The sequence below is a fragment of the Hyperoodon ampullatus genome (assembly GCF_949752795.1).
Source record: "Hyperoodon ampullatus genome assembly, chromosome: 1".
Taxonomy (NCBI): Eukaryota; Metazoa; Chordata; class Mammalia; order Artiodactyla; family Ziphiidae; genus Hyperoodon; species Hyperoodon ampullatus.
Genome location: NC_136914.1, coordinates 160,959,435 through 160,976,530, shown reverse-complemented (window position 1 = coordinate 160,976,530; position 17,096 = coordinate 160,959,435). Strand labels below are relative to the sequence as shown.

Genomic DNA, 17,096 nt, shown 5'->3' with positions numbered 1-17,096 from the left:
CTCAGTGTGAGCCCCAGCTCCCCCAGCCCAGCCTCGTCCCACATTCCCTAGAGGAAACCAAGCAGAAAGAAGCTTACTGAGGAGGGAGCTTCTGCCACGGGCCATACACATCGATTGTTTCTGGACACAAAGCCAACAGCTGGGAAACTGCCCCAGTAAGAGTGCTATACTGGGGTGCCCCTCCCCTAAATCCATGTCCTTCCTACAACCTGAGAATGTGACCTCATTTGGAAATAGGGTCTTTGCGGATATAAGTAGTTAAGATGAGGTCACAGTGGAGTTGGGTGGGCCCTAACGACTGGTGTCCTTATAAGAGGAGAGACACACAGGGAGAAGATGGAGGCAGAGACTGGAGTGATGCGGTCACAAGCCAAGGAACGCCTGGAGCCTCCAGAAGCCGGAAGAAGCAGGAAGGATCCTCCCCTATAGCCTTCAGAAAACATGGTCCTCCGACACCTTGATTTCAGACCTCTAGCTTCCAAAACTGTGAGTGAATAAATTTCTGTTGTTTAAGCCACCCAGTTCATGGTACTTTGTATCAGCAGCGCTAGGAAACTAATACAGGTGTTAAAAGAGAACATTTCCCAAGTACTAGTGTTTCATTAATTGACAAAAATCATAAGAGTTTCAGCTACAGGGATTACTATCATCATGGGATTTAGGAATAAATTCTATTTGAGATAAGGCACAATTAAAAAGTTCTGAAAAGAATACTAATGCTTTAGTAAGGATGGTTTCAACGAAATCTGGATGAAATCTATATGATGTGGCTTTATTTAACACATACCTGTGAGTGCCCGCCACGAGCGGGCCTGTATGTAAGGCAATGTAACGTGGATACTACCTTGATTACCCAACGTAAAGGTTAAAGCCAACTGATATAAAACAACTTGGCACAGAGGAGAAAGCACTGTGCGTGGAGTACAAAAGTATGAACTGGAGGCTAATCCCCCACTGGCAAGCTGTGTGACCTCTGGCAAGTCACTCAACCTCTCTAAGCTTCAGGCTCCTCACCTGTAAAATGGGGGTGTAGGAACATCCACCTGGAAGGGGAGCTGTGAGGGCTGCAGGGGACAGCAGAGACAGGCAGGCTGCTTAGGAGCAAGGCCACTGGGCCCAGACTGCCTGGTTCTAGCCCTGATGCCACCACTTATTGGCCCTGTCACCTTGGTTTAGTTACTTGATTTCTTCCTAAGCCTCAGTTTTCCATCTGTGAAATGGGGATAATAATAGGGATGTTTTGAGGATGAAATACATTAACACATAAAAACTGCCTGGCATGCAGTAGGCATAAAATAAACATTAGCTCTAATTATAATTGTTGCATGCACACAGTAGGTCTCAATAAATAGTAGTTCCTGTCTTTCCTAGACTTTTGTTTCCATTAGGTGTGCAAATATTGAGGAAATGAATGAATGAATACTGCAGTGGTTTGAATTGTGGTTCCTAAAAAGCCATGTCCACATCCTAACTTCAGATACCTGTGAATGGGACCTTGTTTGGGAAAACGGTCTTTGCAGGTGTAATTAAGGATCTTAAGATGAGGAAATCGTCCTGGATTAACTGGGTGGGTCCTAAATCCAATGACAAGTGTCTTCATAGGACCAAGAGAAGACGCAGACCGAAGAAGAAAGACATAGAGGGGGGGCCATTGCTGACTTAAAAAAAAAAAAGCACAATGTGAGAGTTGCGAGTTAAGTTTTATTGGGGGCAAAATAAGGACCGCAGCCCAGGAGACAGCGTTTCAGGCAACTCTGAGAAACTGCTCGGAGGAGGTGAGGGGAGGAGCCCGGATATAGAGGAGTTTTTGGGACCGAGCCAAAGTAGTAGGGAGCGTCAAAAAAGGATTGTTAATTAAAGAAAACCGGATATCTCAAGTTAAGGAATTTAGTGCGTTCCTATGTATGGGAAGAGGCAAGACTCTGGGCCCACTGAAATCATTCCTTTGATATGCACCTCAGCTATCCGGGCCCAGTATCCTGTGTTTTCACACCCTGAGTTTCCTTAGGGCTCACCGCTGCAGGGAGTGGCTGCAGTCTGAGGGCTGCTAGATGGCAGGTATTCTTCTCAGCCCTGAGTTTCCTCAGGGCTCACGGGCTCACGTTGAAGGGCTGCAGTCGTTGATGACTGTGACATCCTTTGTTTATTGGTATGGCAGGAAATATTCCATTTATAAATATTCCATTTATCACCATGTAAGAGGAAGGCAGAGATTGGAGTGGTGCAGCCACAAGCTCAGGAACTCTTGGAGCCCTCAGAAGCTGGAAGAGCAAGGAAGGGCCTTCCCCGAGAGCCTTCAGTGGGGCACGGCCCTGCTGACACCTTGATTTTGGACTTCTGGAGTCCAGAGCAGTGAGAGAGTAAACTTCCGCTGTTTTAAGCCACTGAGTTTGTGGCCATTTGTTAAGGCAGCCCCAGGAAACAAATACAAATGCCCTTCCCACTCATCACACTCTCAGAGGGTAACAAACTAAAGCTGATTGTAACCTGAAACTCTTCTGAATCGTATGCCTCGTATTCAGACACAGATCGCTACAGCAGAGAATGCTAGTTAGGAGCCCTGCCCTGAGGGCGGACAGAAGCTAGCTCAAATCCCCGCCCCTACCTGCTGTGTGACTCTGGGCAGACTGGGCCACACCTCTTAGCCTCAGCCTCGGTAATGTGGGGACACGGAGAACACCCCGTCCAACCGGGGGGAGACTTCAACCACGGGAAGAATTTAGCACAGAGCCTGGCATCTTACAAGCACACAATCAGTGTTAGCGGCCACCATTAATCTACTTTAGCTCCTGCGTAACAGAAGGCTATCTGATTTAAACAGCAGACCATGAAAAACTTATAAAATACAGTTTACAGAAGGCAGCAAATGGTAGCCCCAACCTCCAGACTGAGGTTTTCAAGCAAAGTCCCAGAGCTCTGGCAAGCTCTTTGAGTGGCCTTTCTTTAGAAGAAAAAAAGGATACTCCCCTTCCTTCTGTATCCCCAGCCACCTCCCTATGACAGTTTCCTGCAACTCCAGACAAGGGTGTGCCCGGTGCAGCTTCTCCTGCAGCAGCTGCAGAACGTGCCTGCTACTCCCCCTGGTGGCGGTCACCCGCAGCTCCCCGCTCTTCAGAGCCGGAGGTGGGAGCACCTCCCCGCTGCAGGGAAGAACACTTGATGCAGAAAACACTGTTGCCACTGCAGAGTTCAATCCAGAAGCAACGTGAACCACGTGAAAGTTCGTTCATTGAAACCACTTAAACATGCTTTCATTAATTCAACAAATACTGAATTGAGTGCCATCAGCAGGTGCTGGGAAACACTGATAAGCAAAACAGATCAGAGCCCCCGCCCTCAGAGCTTCCATTCCAGAGGGGAGGGTAGCTGAAAACAGAATAAAAAAGTCAACATTGAGTAGATCAGAGCATGATTAATGCTAGGAGAAAAAGATAAATCGAGGGGAATCAGTGGTGCCAGTTGGGGAGGTGTTACAAGTTAACAGGTAGGGCTCCAGTCCATCCCCCTCAGCATCCCAACTGCACACTCCTGGCTTTGCACTGGAGCCCAGAAGCGCTGCCTCCATCACCGAGTTACACTAGTTCCTCCCACAAGAAAGAAGAGCATCTTAAGCAAGACATCTCTGGAAATCCAAATTCTCAGCCTGGAAGAGCACCGATTCCCCATGTATCCTAGAAAATGAGCAGAGGGCTTACACCCCATCATGTGGGAAAGGTTCCCAGAAAACAGTCTCCACTAGTGGAGATGGCATCCAGGAATGGATGGACAATGTGGAATAGATTCTGGAGCCAACATTTTCTAGGTTGTCACACTTCCCCAGCTAGAGTCCTGAGGCTCCAGAGGTCAGGAGACCTGCCAGCTCACAGCTACACAGGCACTGTCACTACTTGTCGACTCTGGTCTGGCCCCCAGGCTGGGCTCTTAGTGACCTTGCCCCCTGCCCTGAGGACCTGAGGAAGTGTAAACCTCTGACAGTGAGCTTCTCAAGCTTCCCCACACCCCAACACCTCAGTGTGCTGGACGTTCCTGGGTTGCCTCCCGGCATCCGTTTCCCCTTCTCCCACACTCCCACTCTCACCATGTGGTTCAGGAGAGGGGTGAGGCTGAAATCACTCCAAGTTCCCAGGGCAGGCCCTGATTGGCTCACATCACCTGCATGGCTCTGCCGCCTAACAGTAACTGGTTCAGGGATGGGTACATGACCCATCAGATCCAACAGGCCCAAAGAGGGTGTTGTTAGGACCCTCCTGTTTCTCCTTAGGAGCTAAGAAAGAGCTTCTCTCACACCCCAGTGTTCATTGCAGCACTATTTACAATAGCTAGGACATGGAAGCAACCTAAATGTCCTTTGACGGAGGTATGGATAAAGAAAATGTGGTACATATATACAATGGAATATTACTCAGCCATTAAAAGGAATGAAATAATGCCATTTGCAGTGACATGGATGGATCTAGAGATTGTCATACTGAGTGAAGTAAGTCAGACAGAGAAAGACAAATATATGATATCACTTATATGTGGAATCTAAAAAAAATGGTACAAATGATCTTATTTACAAAACAGAAATAGAGTCACAGATGTAGAAAACAAACTTATGGTTACCAAGGGGGAAGGTGGGGAGGGATAAATTGGGAGGTTTGGATTGACATACACACACTACTACATATAAAATAGATAACTAATAACAACCTACTGTATAGCAGAGAACTCTACTCAATACTCTGTAATGACCTATATAGGAAAAGAATCTAAAAAAGAGTGGATATATGTATATGTATAACAGCTTCACTTTGCTGTAGAGCAGAAACTAACACAACATTGTAAATCAACTGGGCTGTTTCCTGTGAGGATGTGGGGTCTGGCACAGTGGTGGCATCTCACCAGCACACTGAGAGCTCAGAGCCTGAGAATGATACATCAGGGGACACAGCAGAGCCTGAGAAACCTGGGTCCGGGGAGACATCATTAGTGCCACTGGAGCTATACCTGAGTCTAGTCCTGCTACTTCAGTCATGAGAGCCGACAGACTCATGGTTTAAGCTAGTCTGAGGTGGAATTTCTGTCAGTTGCAACCATAAGATTCTAGCTGACATAGAGTTAGGAAAAGAACAACAGTCTGGATGATGGCTCTCACTTTTTACTTACATGCTAGTGTGAGCTCAGGACTACATTTGTACTTAGGAGACACTCTCTCTCAGTCTTCAAAAGACCCTCAAAGTAGACATTATTTACTCCATCTTACAGATAAGCTTGAGGCCCTGAGAGGTGAATGTGCCCACACACTAGTCAGAAGCAGATCTATGATTCAGACTCAGGTCAGCCCCTGCAAAGCCCTCACTATGCCCTCTCTCAGCCCCAGAGGCACAGAATCTAATCATTTCCCAGCAGTCACATCCATCAGGACACTCGTCTCAGTGAAAACCTCAGTTTAGCCAGCTCCCAACAAACCCACCAATTTGTGAATAATTCTGTTAGTTCCACTTCATTTGCAAAGTTTGGAGCATCAAAGAATGAAAAAGAAGCTGCTACCCCAAGATCCATTCTCGTCTCCTCCTTGGTACCTGTAGTTGGGTGAATGGTGTCCCCCTCAAATTTCATGTCTATTAGGAAAATCAGAATGTGATCCTATTAGAAATAGGGTCTTTACAGATCTAACTAAGATGAAATCATAACAGATTGGGGTGGGCCCTAGATCCAGTAACTGGTGTCCTTATAAGAAGATGACAAGACACAGTCACGTGGGGAAGAGAAGGCCATGTGGAGGCAGAGGCTGGAGTAATGCAGCTGCAAGCCGAGGAATACCAAGGATTCCCGGCAACCCCCCAAGCCTGGAAGAGGCAAACAAAAGATTCTTCCCTGGAGCCTTCAGAGGGGCACAGCCCTGCTGACACCTTGTTTTCAGACTTCTAGACTCCAGAACTGTGAGAGAATAAATTCCTGTTGTTTTAAGCCATGGAGTTTGTTATAGCAGCCCTAGGAAATGAACAGAGTGCCATACCAGGATTTATTAGGAGCTGCCATGCATTTCCCAGCTCCCCTTGCAGCTGGGTGAGGCTAAGCAAGTAACTTCCAGCCAAAGAGATGGAAGTGGAGGTATATAGAACCTCCAGAAAGAAAAGTGCTTTTAAATGAAGACCATACCCTCCTTCATCTGCCCTCCTATTGCCAACCTGGGATGCAGATGTGATGGCTGGCACTCCATAGCATGAGGGACCATGAGGACCATGGCCACATCCCGGAGCCCCATCTGAGGGGAGAGGTAAGAGGCCCTGTGGCCTACACTACTCTGTGGAGCACTTTACAGACTTTGTGTGTGAAAGAGAAATAACTTCCAGATTTTAAGCCCCTGTGTATTGGGGGGAGCCTTCTCAGACCTAATCCTAACTGGTCTAAAGAATGTGTCCAATAGCCCCACGTTGACCATAATTGCCTTTTCTTCTTGACTGTTTCTTAAGAGGCATGTTAAATGTGTAAGTGGAAGCCTGGAAGCCTTCCTACATTTCTAATCCAATCCAACTGACAAAGAAACAAAACGCAGGCCACTTTCTGAACACGTTGCCAAGAGGCCTGTCTGACGAGGGACATTTATCAAATGCGTGGAGAACTGGACATTTATTCTTTTCACTCTATTCTCCTAAGTGGTCCCCACACACTGAGACTACCTGAGCTGGGGATATTTCTGTTTGGCACTGAAATGGAAACAGACACCAAGTCCTTGGTTCGTTTTAAATTAAGCTCAGTCTGTCTCTTGTGCAAATACTTGTTTTTTCCCAATTTTATTTACCTTAAATATACATTTCCTGTAACAGAGGAACATATTTTACATGTCTCCTATTACACAAACTATAAGCTGTTGATAGATGCTTTAGTTAACTTAATTCTCATAATGTTGTAACAGATACATGATTATTCCTCCTTTCGTAGGTGAGGCACCAGAGGCTTAGAGACCGTAAGCAACTTGATTGGGCTCACACAGCTAACAAGTGAGGGAGTCTGGATTCACACCCAGAAGAGACTTTCTCCAAAGCCTTCTCTTCCTATTATGTGATAACACCACCCCTACACACACAAAGGGAAAAGGGGCTGGGGAATACTTCTAAGAACTTAGTATCGGTATGTGCTTAGATTTTCTATACATTAGACATTTAAAATCAGTGCATCTCTTCTGCCATTCTTGGTACTGGCTTGTTAAGCTGTGAACTGATGCTCTGTCACTGACTGGTGACCAGTCTAGGGATGGACAGCTGGACCAGGCCTCCAAAAAGGACACCTGGTCCTTCTGCCTCCAGTCCTTAAATTTCTTAGGTGTCTTCCACAGACAGGAGAGACCTGCCAAAGCTTCCATTCCACACCCAGGATGGCAGGGGCTTTGTTGGAACCCCAGGGCCTAGAACCATGCCTGGAGCACAGTGGGTCCCCAAAACTCAGCATTTACTGCTCCGTGAGGGAGGACTGGGGCACTTGCTTGTGGAGAGGACACGGCGCATGCATCACGGAAGGATGGGCTGCGTGTGTGCAGAAGGAGGGCTTGCATGTGTGCAGGGAGAACAAGGTGCTTGTGCGTAAGAGCAGGGTGCATGTGAGGAAGGTCAGGTACGCACTCGAGCCGGTGGGGTGGAGAGGGCGGCGCACTTACCAGCCGGCGGATGTCGCGCTCACACTCGCGCTTGATGCGGTGCACCTCGTCCTGGTGCGCCTGGTACGCAGCGCGCAGGTCGGCCGCCTTGGCCTTGTCGGCCTGCATGCAGTTGCTGAGCGCCTCCTCCGCCTGCTTGCGTGCCGCCTTGAGCTCCAGGATCTCTTGCTGCAGCCGCAGGCGCTCGCCGTCGAAGGCCCTGCGCGCCTCTTCGCGCGCCTCGGCCAGCAGCGCCGTCTTGACCTTGTCGGCCGCACCGTCGCGCAGCACGTTCAGCGTGGCCTGCAGCCGCTGCAGCTCGCTCTCCTTGATCTTGGCCGTGCGCGCTGCCTCCTGCTCGTGCTGGCGGATGAGCACCTCGCGCAGCGCCTGCAGCTCCTTGGTCTTCTCCTCGTGCAGCTTGGCCCTGAGCTCCGAGATGTAGGCCGTGTGTCGCCGCTGCTCCTGCTCGCGCTCCAGCTTGGCCTCCTGCAGCCGTTCGCGCAGCTTGCCCACCTGCAGCCATGGGGGGAGAGTCAGTCAGGGTCAGGGCTGGGGGAGCCGGCCAGGCCCGCCGCCACCTCCCCGTGTCCCTTCGTGTGCGACAGGCCCCTGAGACCCTCCCCCGGTCCCCGCACTCCAATTCCCCCTCCCGCCACCTCCATCAGTCCCACGCAGAGTCTCCCCTACTATTTTGTTGAGATGTTCCCAGCCGTGGAAAAACATCTGAGGGTGCTGGAGAGGAGAGTAAGGCTGTGACATCCCTTGCAATTTGGAGATTTACGAGGAAGGGCAATTTATCAGTCACAAAATAATGCCGCGCAGAAATCATCTGTCTCATCAGAGCAGAACAGATTGTAAACCAGAAACACATTTCCAGTGCCCATGCCCTGAACTCTGGAGTTAGAGGAGGCCGAGCAGGTGGACGTAGAGAGGAGCAGGGGTGGAGGTGCCCTCACTGCTGAGTGGCTCTCCTGCCCGAGCTGGGGGCTTCTGTGCCCCTCCCCCCCCATGAAGCTCTCACAGCGGCAGGAAGGAGGTAACTGCTTAGCCACAAGGCAGCCGAGCATCAGAGATGCGCCGCTGGTGACCTGCCTGGGGTGAGGGGCTGCCAAGGGGCAGAGCCAGGCTTCACCCCCAGGTGCCTGGCCCCAGGGCCAGTGCTCTGCAGGTGCCAGGCTGCTAACCCCACCAGAAGGTATTCGTCTATTCAGCAAACAAAACATTATTTGTAAAATACGCCAAGGGAGTGTCTTCTTCAAACACTCCAAAAGGCTTTATTCGATCTTTTTTTTTTTTTTTTTGCGGTACACGGGCCTCTTACTGTTGTGGCCTCTCCCGTTGCGGAGCACAGGCTCCAGACACGCAGGCTCAGTGCCCATGGCTCACGGGCCCAGCCGCTCCGCGGCATGTAGGATCTTCCTAGACCAGGGCACGAACCTGTGTCCCCTGCATCGGCAGGCGGACTCTCAACCACTGCGCCACCAGGGAAGCCCATCGATCTTTTTATTTCAAATATCACACAATTACACACATTCCACAGGAACCCATTCGTTTTCTACATTACAGCAATCTCCGAAGAACAGAAACAAATGTGTCTCTCACGGATGAATTGCTTCCAAGGTGGCAACATTTCCCCCAGACCACAGTCTATAGAACACCAACATGCTGAAATTAATTTTAGGTGAGGAGTCTTACGATGTCACTCGTGTTGATAAATCCTTACTCATAACAGCAGGGAAAGGAGCAAATAAACCTGGCCAGGCAAAGATACAAGATCAATGTCTCCTTACATCAAACACGCATAATGACAGAAATAAAACAAGGACTGGACCTGTCAGAGGGCTCATCTCACCCAAGAGCTAGAATTGGCCTCTTCCTAAGGGATTGAGTGCCAGGAAGCCAGAACTTTAAATATTTAACATGATCTCCCCAGGGAGGAACTAAATGCTTCTGGCATTCTCCTTCTAAGGAGGCAACACTCTTCTAACTTTCTGGGATGCTGACGGTGATTTGAAGTCAAAGGGATGGGATCTTGTCGGAATCCGAATCTACACTGACGAGTGCATTTCCCTCTGCAAATTACTTAACCTCGAGATGGTTAATGTTACGTGTCAACTGGGCAGGGCTGTGGTACCAGGTCATTCGGCCAAACACCAGTCTAGATGTTGCTGTGAAGGAATTTTTAAGGATGTGATTAACATTTAAATCAGTAGACCTGGAGTAAAGCAGATGACCCTCTATAATGTGGGTGGGCCTCACCAAGTCAGTTGAAGGCCTTCAGAGAAAAGACTGAGGTCCCCCAATGAGGAAGGAATTCTGCCTCATTACTGTGAGATCAATGCTCCCTCACATTTCCAGCCTATCTGCCCTGCAGATTTCAGATTTGTCAGACTCCATGACCATGTGAGACACCTTCTTGAAAAAAAACCAAATCCCTCTCCATCTCTCTCTTCTACTGGTTCTTTTTCTCTCTGAAGAACCCTGACTATACAAACCTCCCAGAGCTTCCTGATCCTTCCCTGTGAAACAAGGCCATCAACGGCTGCCCCTTAAAGACTGTTGGGAGGAGGAAAGCTGAAAGCGGATGAGCGGATAAAGGGAAGTTTGGTCCCAGGAAGTAAAGGAAGGAGGAATGTGGCCAGTGTGAGCAGAGGTGTGTGCAGGGCAGCCTGGGGGTGGCCGGGCCTGCCCCTGGGAGGGGCAGAGGGGGCCAGCTGAGATGGGCCAGGTGACACCCGTGTGTAAGGCAGGGAGGCTAACAGTGGATGGGCTGCGGGAGAAGGCCCTGCTGGGTCCCACCAGCTCTGCCTAGAAAAGCTGAGGGCCGAGCCCAGGCGCCATGACCCAGGTGTGGCACGGTGAGGCGGGGTGGCCCCCGGTGGGCACAGAGCACCCCCTCCTTACTCCATTGAGTGGAGCAGGTCTACGAAAGTCATGTGCCACTTGACTCGCCAGATGCCTCCAAGCTGTGCCCCGCCCCCAAGTCCAGAGGTGCAGCAGGAGAAAGGGGCCCTTACCAGCCTTGCCTCAGCATCTGGGCTCTAAATGTGGCAAGAGCAAAGTGACCAAGAAAGGGCAGGCATCTGGGTGGGAGGGGCTGGCCTGGAGAACTCGGAGCCGGCACCGCCAGCGCCCCAGTGGGCACAGTGAAGTCAGCCTCCACTCGGCTGCTTCCCCCACTCCTCAGCCCATCTGTCAGTGCTGGGTCTCCACTTCCAGGCCTAGACCACTTTTCCCTGTTCCCTGCGACCACCCTGGTCCAAGCCAGCGGCAGCAGCCCTCTGCCAGACTGTGGCAGTCACCTTCTCACCCATCGCCCCGCCTCTGCCCCCGCACACTCGCCCTTTAGTCCTTCCCAGTGGCCAGCCCAGGCCTCTGAACACACACGTTAGAAGGTTTCCCTCTACTGCCCTCTGAATCCACGGGGTGCAGGTTAACCATTCTGAAACCACTAGAGTGCTGAATAACTAAGTAAATGGGTGGTGGGGTCAGGCCCTCCCTGCTGGAGGGAGGACAGATGAGCCAGGTGGTAGTGGATTAGACCGGGGACATCAGTAAGAACTCATGTTTAACTTAATGTACATATAGATGTTACATTTAGAAATAGTTTAGATATGTATACATACACGGTTAGTATATACGCATACACTTCCTTGCTCTGTCAGCTAAGCCTAGAAGCAACGACATGCCAGCAGCGGTGAGCACACCCAGTGCCCAGATCCTGGTTTCTCATGCCATTCTCTAATAAGTGGGACCAGGGCTCCTTGGAGAAATGAGTGGCTCTAGGACTGGGGCAGGGAATATACAAGATGAACCTGGAGCACCTTACAGGACTGGAAAGTAAGGGTGTACCCAAGAATACATTAAAAAATAAATGCCACAATGATGGGGTGCAAAGGAACACAGGGGTCCACTGAAAGAGATCCCCGTGGCCAAAGCTAGAACAGTTTGAGCAATGAAATAAAGTAGTATTGGATTATAAGCCAAAGTGTAAAATAGTGTTCATAGTGATAGAAATGACTGAATTGATACATGTAAAAATATGAAAGAAAACAAAAAAAAACCCTCGAGGGCTCTGTGGCATCCAGCATACAAGCCCAAGTCCTCCCCGGCTCACAGGACTGACCCCAGCTGATGGCTCTTCGGTCCTCCTCCCTGACCACCCAGCTCAAGCCGCGTCCCTGGCTGCTGCACCTCAGACATGCAGGCACGTTCCTGCCTGCGGCCTTTCCCCAAGCCGGCCCTTCTGCCTGGAATGCTCCCAACCAGGCCTCTGTAGGACCTGCCCTCCCACCCCCTGCAGCACCCCTTTGCTGACCACCTCCCAAAAGAGCCACCCCCACTGCAGCCCCACGACTCTCCACCTGCTTCTGCTGCTTTACTTTCTTGGCACTTTTCACTATGGAATAATATACATGTTAATCTCCTGGCCTTCGTTCCCTACCTCCCCCATTAGATACTAGCGCCAGGAGAGGATCTCCAGGGCAACCCAGCTTCTGGGACAGAGCATGGCACACAGTAGGTGCTCAATAACTAGCCACGGACTGAGCAAAGGAAAGAATGAAAGGATGATGGGCCTGGCCGTTTTGTAAATAATGAATGACAGCGTGCACTCCCTGGGGCATGAGGGTGGCAGCGGTTCTGGGGCACTGGACTTTCCCCACATGGGTGCTGGCTCCTAGGCTAGCTGGTCCCTCTGCCTGGTCCCTGTGCCTTCACCTTCCCTCCATTCTCCAGAAGAGCCAGAAGGCTTCCCCGACTGGGTCAGGGCCTCCCCTGGGCTCCCAGAGCCCTGTATTATTCCCTCCATCACCACACAAATCACACCCAAATTCCAACTCTCCCGGCCTACCCACTGCAGCCGGCAGCCCCTGGAGGGCAAGATGAAGGCCAATTCACTTCTGTAGCTGGACTAGTCCCTGGCCCAGTGTAGATCCAGACCAGGGTGGGCTGCTCACTGCAAGAACGAATGAATCACCAGCTGGTGAGCGGTGGTGGGCAGCAGCCAGAATCTTCATGGCCTGGCTTGGGCCCATGTGCTGACCACTGCCCTCTCTGCCCCCACCCACTCCAGGCCATGGGCCTCAACAAGTCAGGGACTCTGCCCCAGGGGCCTTGGCACCCTGATTGGCGCTGAGGATGCTCCCAGGTGACGCCGGACACTTGGGACGGTGTGAGCCTTGCTCCCTTTTGTGCCAGCCAGCAAAATCCTTCAGAGCCAGCTCCAGACCACCTCTGCAAAGCTTTCTCGGGCCACCCTGACCATTGCATGGCTTCCTAAAATCTCTGGTACGACATGCCAAGTACTGTCATCTGGCCAGCTCCCTGAGTATCTGAGCACCCAGCCTGCCTGAGGGCGGGCTGTTTCTGAGTCACTTCCAAACGCCCAGCCCAGGCCCAGAGCACAGGCACGGGGCGGGGGGCTGGGGGCTCGATGAATGTGTGGATGAACCAACAGGTACGTTCCGCACATGCCCTCGCCCTGCGGTGTTCAATGGGGACTCCTCTGCTAAAGTAACAACTGTAGAGTAACACTGTAACTGCTAAAGTAACTGCTAAAGTAACACTGTAAATACAACGTCAGCAACAGTTATCATGAGATCATATAGAAACAGCAGTTAAACTCAATCACAAAGTTTATACTTATGTTTCTCATAGCAGCCAGTAAGCACAGTGCTGAGTTCTCTGAGAACAGAAACTCTCCCAGTGACGGCCTGGATAAGCCCCCCGGCAGGGCCACGGGGTGGCTGGACTGAGCAAACGGGCAGCCAGGGCACGTAGAGGCAGGAGGTGCCTGGGGAGGCACAGACTGGGTTTCTTGTAGGCCTGGCTTCCAACCCAGTGCCAACATCTGTGTGACCTGTGACTGTGCGGACCTGCTGTGATGGGCTGAACTGTGTCCTCCCAGATTCCTGAGTGGCCGTCCTAACCCCCAGACCCTCAGAATGTGACTGGACTGTATTTGGAGACAGTCTTAAAAGAGGTTACTAAGTTAAATGAGGTCATGGGGGTGGGTCCTGATTCAACACAACTGGTGCCCTGACAAGAAGAGATTAGGACACAGACGCACACAGAGAAGAGCATGTGAGGACACAAAGAGAGGGCGGCCGTCTACAAGCCAAGGAAAGAGGCCTCAGGAAAAACCAACCCTGCCCACACCTTGATCTCAGACTCCCAGCCTCCAAGACTGTGAGGACATAAATCTCTGTTGTTGAACCCCTACCCCGGTCTGTGGTACTTTGTTACGGCAGCCCAGCCACCTCTCCTCTCCAACCCTCAGTTTGCCCACCTATAAAGTGGGGAAAGCCACATCTGACCTCACAGGTTACTATGAGTGTCAGGAGGCCCTCTAAGGTACCTGGTGTGGCCTGTGTAGCAGACACATAAGTGTCTGCCAACCACTGAGTAACTACATGTGACAGGCAGTGCCCAGGCCCCGGATATGACTCTCTCATTCATTCCTTAAACAACCCAGGGAAGCAGACACATCAGATGTCCCCATTTAACAGATAGGGAAACTGAGGCATAAGGCAGCTACCTGGCTTGCCCCAAGGCCTCAAGGCAAGTTAGGTGGTGGAGGTGGGACGGAGACCTGGCCGAATGACATTGGCTGTGCGGCTTTCCCCATAACCACAGCTGCTGTTGCTGCTACTGCCTGGTTAGCCCCTCCAGGCCCAGCTGTGCAGCTGACAACCCAGGGGATCCTGGCAGGCAAATCCTTCCTGAGCTGGACAGGATGTGGACAGGCTGGCACCACCAGCAACTGTGCTGAAAGACCTTGGCTGCACTGGCCCTGGAACTCTGAGTGTCTGGGGATGGGAGGCAGCACATGTGTCCCCAAGCTCCAGGAGCCCGGTCTTCATCGCCCCAGGTTGGGGACTCTGCCTCTGCTCTCCATGTAGCTGTCTTGAGCTGGGGTCAGAGCCAAGGACCAAGCCCCAGCCCCCTCCCCACCCAGGAGCTGGACCCCGCTCAGCACTGCAGCTGTTGCCAGAGTCCCAGCTCTCAACCAGACACCTGCTGCCATTCCCCCAAGCAGTCCCTCCCCTCCCTCAGGTGCTATGGGCGGGGCCAGAGGGTACCTTCACGGCTTGGGGTATAAGGCCAGCCAGCCCCTCAGTCGGGCCCCCCAGGAGCAAGCCCAAACCCCATCCTCCTTCTCTTCTCACACGAATGGCGGCTCCACTCTGCTAGGAGAGCACCTCCACCCCACCTGCTTTTGCCCTCAAACCACCCAGGTCAGAACCACACCAACAAAGAGGACTGGGGCAGCGCCCAGGCACTGGATGGGCTTTTCTTGCTTACATTACCTAAGATCTTTAAGACAACCTTAAACTGGGTGGTTATCATGATGCCACGTTACACATGAGAAAATGGAGGTTCAGAGGCTTTATGTCACTTGTCTAAGATTGTGAAGCCAGTCAGGGGTCAAGGTGAGGTCTGAAGCCAGGTCTGCATGATTAGAAAGACTGGGTTCCTCCCACAGTGACTGGCTGCCCATCACGCCAACACTTTGATTGGCACCCAACAGGGCATCGTACTGACTGGCTCCAAAGCTCATACCTGCCTCACGAGAGCAAAACAGCTCCCATCACAGAGCCAGGCTCCAAATCAAGCCCTTTATGTCAGGGGTCCCCAACCCCCAGGCCATGGACCGGTACCGGTCTGCAGCCTGTTAGGAACTGGGCCGCACAGCAGGAGGTGAGCGGCGGGCGTGTGAGCGAAGCTTCACCTGGCGCTCCCCGTGGCTCCCCACCGCTCACGTTACCGCCTGTACCCTCCCCCCGACCCTGTCCATGCAAAAACCGTCTTCCACGAAACCAGTCCCTGGTGCCAGAAAGGTTGGGGACCACTGCTTTACGTATTGATATACGTATTTACGTCCTTACTCCTGCCCACCGGCCCATCAGGTGGTACTGTTATGATCCCATCTTGCAGGTGAGGGAAATTACGGTGTGGAGAGTGAAGTAACTTGTCCGAGATCAGAGCCAAATGTCGGGGAGGGTCGGGGCGGGGGTAGCGGACAGGATTCGCATCCAGGTGGTCTCTGTACCACCACTGATGTTATACCCATTTTAAAGAGAGGCAAGCTGAGGCTCAGAGAGGTGGAGTGCCCAACCCCACCCCAGCCCTGGGACACACCCTTCACACTTACCTCAGGGGCAATTTGTCCACCGGGAATTCACAGCCCACCCCTCACTTGAGCCAGGAGGCCCTTGTCTCTCCCACCTTGCTCTTTTCCTGCTGGAACTCGATCTGAATGCTGGTCAACTTGGCCCGCAGCTCCTCGTTGGCCATCTGCACCGCGTCCATCTCCATCTCAGGCTTCTCGCCCTTGCTCCGGCCTTTCTTAGACATGCTTCCTCTCAGGTTGAGATGCCGAGATCCTGTGTTCACTCCCGCCAGCCAGCAGGCGCCGCTCGCAGCTCCGCCGTGCTAATCAGTCTCACAGGGCTCAGCTCCCCCTCTGCGTAAACCACCATCACTTGGGATCCTGGGGGAGGAAGGAAGCCAGGTCAGCAGAGAGAGAGAGGGGCTGGTGCCCCCTTGCCTGGGGCACTCAAACAGGATGGCAGGCAGCGTTTGCCGATGCCTCCCTCCCTGATCCGGGCACCTGCTCACCCCGAAGATGCCCCACCATTCACAACACTGACCTAGGGCTTCTCCAACAGGGGCTGCATCAGAATCACTTGGAAGCTTGTTAAGACGGAGTCCTGGGCCCACCCCCAGGAATCTGACTTGCATGTCTCCCAAGCTCCCAGGTGAGGCTCCCAGGTGACCACCCCTCATTGAGTAGCTCTGTCTGGTCCAGTCCTGGCCTCATCAAGATGAGACTGTGACATCTAAGCAACTATAGACCTCGATCTGCAAGTGTGACTGAGCCTCAGTCACCCTGGTGCTTGATTCAAAAGCAGGATTCTGGGGGAGCACAGAGCTCAAAGCTTGAGGCCTGTGGGGAGGGGGCCAGGGGACCTGGATGTCTCATCCACACACCCAGGTGATTCAGGAGCACAGTCTAAGGACCGCACTCTGAAAACTGGGCTTTTAGACTCCCTAAAGGTTAGTGGTTCCCTCCCCACCCCAAGGACTAGCACAGCACTGGTTGCCCAGAACTGCTAGCTCTGGGCCCAGTTTTGGTGCCCAAGCCAGCCTGGGGGAGTAGCACAGCACCTGGAGGAGGTGACAGCCAAGCATGGTGCCCTGCGGTCCTCCAGGCCTCTGTGCCTGCCTGGCCAGGTCTGAGCTGGTCAGGCGGCCAACGGGATGCCCTGATAAGCTAACGGCCCCTCCAGCACTCACATTTCCCTGGGGGACCCCAGACCTTCCATTTGGTAGGGCTGCCCTCACAGCCCACACGGTGTCAAAGCCAAAGCCATTAAAATCAGGCCCTAGTGACAGCTAGTAGCACTGTGTATTGGATGCTACACCCCTGTCACCCCACAGAACACGGCACAGCACAGTGTTGACAAAGAAG

General features: G+C 52.2%; 1 protein-coding gene across 4 annotated transcripts in view; it reads right to left on the bottom strand.

Annotated features, from left to right (window-relative positions):
- The window catches only part of JAKMIP1 (janus kinase and microtubule interacting protein 1), a gene marked incomplete at both ends in the record, with an annotated part of 71,779 nt that extends 55,800 nt beyond the window's left edge, over positions 1–15,979 (bottom strand). For 3 of the 4 annotated variants that reach the window (XM_079717258.1, XM_079717259.1, XM_079717260.1), the window contains 2 exons: positions 7,640–8,134; positions 15,851–15,979. In XM_079717258.1, the coding sequence (XP_079573384.1) occupies positions 7,640–8,134; positions 15,851–15,979 (624 nt within the window). The remainder of the gene's footprint in view (positions 1–7,639; positions 8,135–15,850) is intronic. The other variant, XM_079717261.1, reaches the window with a different exon arrangement.
- Positions 15,980–17,096: the final 1,117 nt, after the last annotated feature.